Source organism: Henckelia pumila, unplaced genomic scaffold (assembly GCF_033568475.1).
Source record: "Henckelia pumila isolate YLH828 unplaced genomic scaffold, ASM3356847v2 CTG_525:::fragment_3, whole genome shotgun sequence".
NCBI classification, from domain to species: Eukaryota; Viridiplantae; Streptophyta; class Magnoliopsida; order Lamiales; family Gesneriaceae; genus Henckelia; species Henckelia pumila.
Genome location: NW_027331857.1, coordinates 4029066 through 4033510, shown reverse-complemented (window position 1 = coordinate 4033510; position 4445 = coordinate 4029066). Strand labels below are relative to the sequence as shown.

The 4445-nt window shown below is 31.8% G+C and overlaps 1 protein-coding gene across 1 annotated transcript; it reads right to left on the bottom strand.

Annotated features, from left to right (window-relative positions):
• Nucleotides 1-1250: 1250 nt before the first annotated feature.
• On the bottom strand, nucleotides 1251-2395 carry LOC140873310 (uncharacterized). Its single transcript, XM_073276404.1, has one exon. It carries the CDS (start codon nucleotides 2372-2374, stop codon nucleotides 1418-1420), a length of 957 nt encoding a protein of 318 aa, XP_073132505.1. The 5' UTR covers nucleotides 2375-2395; the 3' UTR covers nucleotides 1251-1417.
• Between the last annotated feature and the right edge of the window lie 2050 nt (nucleotides 2396-4445).

Here is a 4445-nt window from a genome sequence, read left to right as displayed (position 1 = left end):
ATATTAAATTAAGATTTTAAAATTAAAAAAAACAATTTTTAAAAAAAATAAAAAAAATTCAAAAACCGGTTCAACCGGTTTTCTGGCCGATTTTTGGGACCGGTTCTTGGCCGGTTCGATCGGTTTTGACCGGTTCTTAACCGGTTTTGAGCGGTTGAACCGTTAAAACGGTTTTTAGGGGTATTCCGGACCGGACAAGTGATCGGTTCTTGGACGAACCGGTCGAACCGGCCGGTCCGGTCCAGTTTTTAAAACACTGGTCTAAGGTTTATGATCGCGTTGAATGAGATTTTCTATGGAATATGATGTTCAACTGGGCTTTCATCATAACTAGGTGTAATTAGTCATGCTTTGTTTTTCTTCTGCGTGTAAGTGATTCACAATATATACGAGATAGGACCAATCTTTGCTACGTCAAGGAGATACTCTATCCCTACACCTTTTTTTTTTATTTGTACCTTGCCTTGTTAAATTCTGAAGTAAACGGAGGCAATATCCATGGAGTGAAAGTAGCTCGAACACCCTCATCAATTTCTCACCTTTCTTTTTGCTGATGATTGTTTCTCAATTTAGGATGTCGATGGAGGAATATGGTATCATAAAAGAATGCCTTCACGAATATGAAATTGTTTTTGGCCATATTGTACTTGTACGAAATTTTCTATCTCCTTTTCCCCTCGTTGATTTGCCGGAATAAATCTAAAGTATATGGTTTTATTAAAGAAAAAGCTTGGAGTCGTTAGCGATGTAAGTTTCTCAAGCAGGTAAGGAAATTTTGTTAAAATCGATGGTAGATGATTTTCCTTTCTATGCCACTAACGTCTTTGCATTACCTTTGAATTTTTGTGAAGAGCTAGAACGGATGATGATTTCTTTTCGGTGGACTAAACGTTATATCAAATAGTAACAGAAGTTGTCTAAATTGGAAAAGTTGGGCAAAACCTATGACACCGTGTCACGTATAAATTTTGTAAAATGAATCAACTATTCGATTTAACCACTAAAAAAATTTAATTTTTTTGTCTGGAACAACTTATCTCACAAAAAACTTTTATTTTTTTTATTAAAAATATTAATTTTCATTAAATTAATGTTAGTATTTTGTTATGATATTTGGTTGTGTTATTAAAATATGCCGTATTGTATTGGATGAGAATGGAATATTCAAAAAGATTTATAATATTTTATATTATGTTGACTAAATAGTAAATACCATTGATTAATGTCCAATATTCTTGGTAGGCACTTGGTACTCTAATCAAACAAGTAATTTTTCAAAATCAAATTCGAACCATTTAATCAAAAATGACTAATTGGTAAATTGGCGCACACACAATAATTATTATCAAAGGCAAATACATTCATAATATTTTCCAACATTAATGTCGGGTGTACAATAAAAAACTAAACTTGGCGATCAAGTGTAAGTTTTGGGCAGCAACTCATACTTGGCGACCCCGATGTCTATCTCCGGCATTTCCCCGTGTTGCTTCTTGCAATGAAAATACAACACCGTATAAGCCACCACTTGCAAAATCTTCACCAAATACGAGAATCCCACCAGGAATAACCCACAAATTATTGCACTCGAAGGCCCTTTAAGCCGATATATCACTTGATAGATGGCGAACAAAATCAAAGAAAGAAGCAAAAACGAAAGGTTCAGCATGTAACCCTTTAATCTCTGCCCCTTGACAAGCTCCGAAGCTTTCCCCATGGCCACCATACCGTAACAACCTTCTTCCAGGACCGAAACCACTATGGCTAACTCCCAAATCACCATCAAGTAAAGGTAGAAGATGAGGAAAACCACCGCCGCGAATAAAACCGCGATTAAAACCGTGACAACGTTTGGATACATGAACACAGGAACAGCGAAGATACCAGGAACTGCTAGTAATCCCAACGCCTGGATCGCTGCGTAAATGCTCGTAAGAAACGGCTTTTTCCATGTTCCGGCGACCCTGGAAAACAAGTTTTTTATCGACAAGGTGTTCCCGACACGTGACACGGCGGCTACTAGGATTGTTGCCATGGTTGTGATAAAAGAGATGACGAGGAAAACTAAAATGAAGGCGATTTCGACTGCGTAAAGAATCGCTACGATTTGTTGAATGTGACGAAGCTGATCTTGTAATTTGGAGGGGTCGAACGAGGTGGGGTCGAAAGAGCTGGGATCGGGGACTAAAGATTTGGCAGCAGATGCCATGTCCTGTGCCAAGCCTATAATGGAGAAGCCAAATGCGGCAAAGGTGATCTCTGTGAGAAGAAGAGAGAATATGGTTACTAAAGCCATGAGTTTCCCATTTTTGGGAAGAATTTGGAATGCTTCTTTGATGACCACCAAGAAGCTGAAAAGTCCATTACATTCCATGAGAGAAGAGCAAACTTTGTTATATGATTTAGTTTTATTAATTTTCTTAATTTCGTGGGGTGTATTTATATATGCTTGTGGTATTGAATTTGACTATTTGACTGGGTTATTACAAAAAAAGGTGTGATTTGATTTTGAATGGAAGAACAATTTCCTGGGAAGTTTCGATGATTGATTTAGTCAACAGATATGCAGAAGACCGGGTCACGCATACGTCATATGATATATATGATGTATAGATAGAAAAAGTCTTCCATTTATTAATACTTGAGAAGAAAATGTTCGTGAAAATATGGTTAATAGTGTGAATCAACATTTAATTATATAATTGATTGATTTAATTGAATTGTAAAAGTCTTCGCCTTGAGCTCTATATGAATTTTATTAAAATATACATGAGGGCTTATAATTACACTTTTAAACGTACTCTCTAGACAATATTTTTTCACCTTAGTCTTTAACTTTTTTTTTTTGTAGTGATTGAGTCACACACATAATGACAAATAGAAACTCTACCTTAAAATCATAATATTTAAATTCAAAGGGTTTTATTAGGCAAGTACTAATAAAGTATTTTTATAAAAGTGGTTTTTTAAAAAAATTTATAAACTATTAAAAATGTTATTTTAAGAATTAATATGTTCTTGGGCAAATAACTATTTTATAAAAATATTTTTAGAGTTGATGAGATGTTTAGTCATTCTAGAAATAACATCTCTCAATTATTCTTTAGAAACTATATATACTTAGGTACAGTTTGGTTTGAGTATAGAATAAATAGTATTTGTATAAGTAATATAATGTAATATAAAATAAATAAAAAATGATAGTTAATATAGTATTTGATTTGATTGATAGATTATAGTTTATTTGATTTGATTGATTGAATTTTATATAAAAATGATAAATTACCATTTTGCCCTTTTTAAAATAAATAAAATATGAATAATATTATTTATAAGGGTAATATAGTAATTTAAATTCAATGATTTGATTGATATAAAATAAATGATTAATAATTTGATTGATGTAAAATAAATAATTAATAGATGGATAAATAGTATGACAAGAAGAACGAATGATTAAAATTAGATATGACAAGTTATACAAATATTATTTGTACTTGTACCAAACAAGCCCTTATAGAACAATTTTCAAAAATTATTTTCGAAAAACATTTTGCAAATCTTATCCAAACACATATTTAAAATTTTTCATTTTTAAAATACTATAACCATTTTTAAGTACTTTTCCATTATGTCATTGTTAGAGCTATTTTTATTTTGAGTTATATGAATAAAGACACCCGGTCCACGATTGTAGTTTATTTATTTTGAGTGACGTATTTCGTTAATTAGATCCATAGGAATTGATCAACTAGTAAAATATTTTAAGCGTTTTTGGAGAAAATTCAAATTCAAAATTGAAGTTTAATTTGGTTTTGTTTACATGTTTTCGGAAAGTGTTTCTTTCATGAATGTAATATTCTAAAGAAATTTAAACAAAGACTGTCGTAATTCAAAAGTCTAGATCGAGTTTAAGATAGATAATTATTTAGAGTGATGTTATATGTACAACGTAATTTGTACAACAATTTTTACACCATAAATTAAATACAAAAATTTTATCTATCAAATTTTATTAAATATTGAACGAAAAATCTCAAAATATAATATCAATATCTACGAGATAATTGTTGTAAATATCGTTGTATGATATATATTTAACATTATTCAATTATTTATTGCGATTCGTGGTGTTCTTGAATTAAAAAAAATATAGTTTATTTGAATGTGTTTATGAATTAAATATATATGTATATGTAGGAGTGAGTCCTTGACGCTTTACCAAAAGTTATAGCTGGTGATAATGGTGCAACTTATTTTAAACCGCAAAGCAGTCCAAGTGTCATTGCTCGATCGCTCTACCAGCAGGGATAATTATTGCACCCAACAATCTTTCTCCTAATAATTGTACTCATTGCAATCAATGAGATCCGAACCCACTCCTTGCAATCAATGAGAATCGAACCCAAAATATATAGCTGGTGGTAATGGTGCAACTCAAATCT

Excerpts from the sequence above, each read along its gene's own strand:
- LOC140873310 (XM_073276404.1), bottom strand. The coding sequence starts at position 2,374 with ATGGAATGTAATGGACTTTTCAGCTTCTTGGTGGTCATCAAAGAAGCA.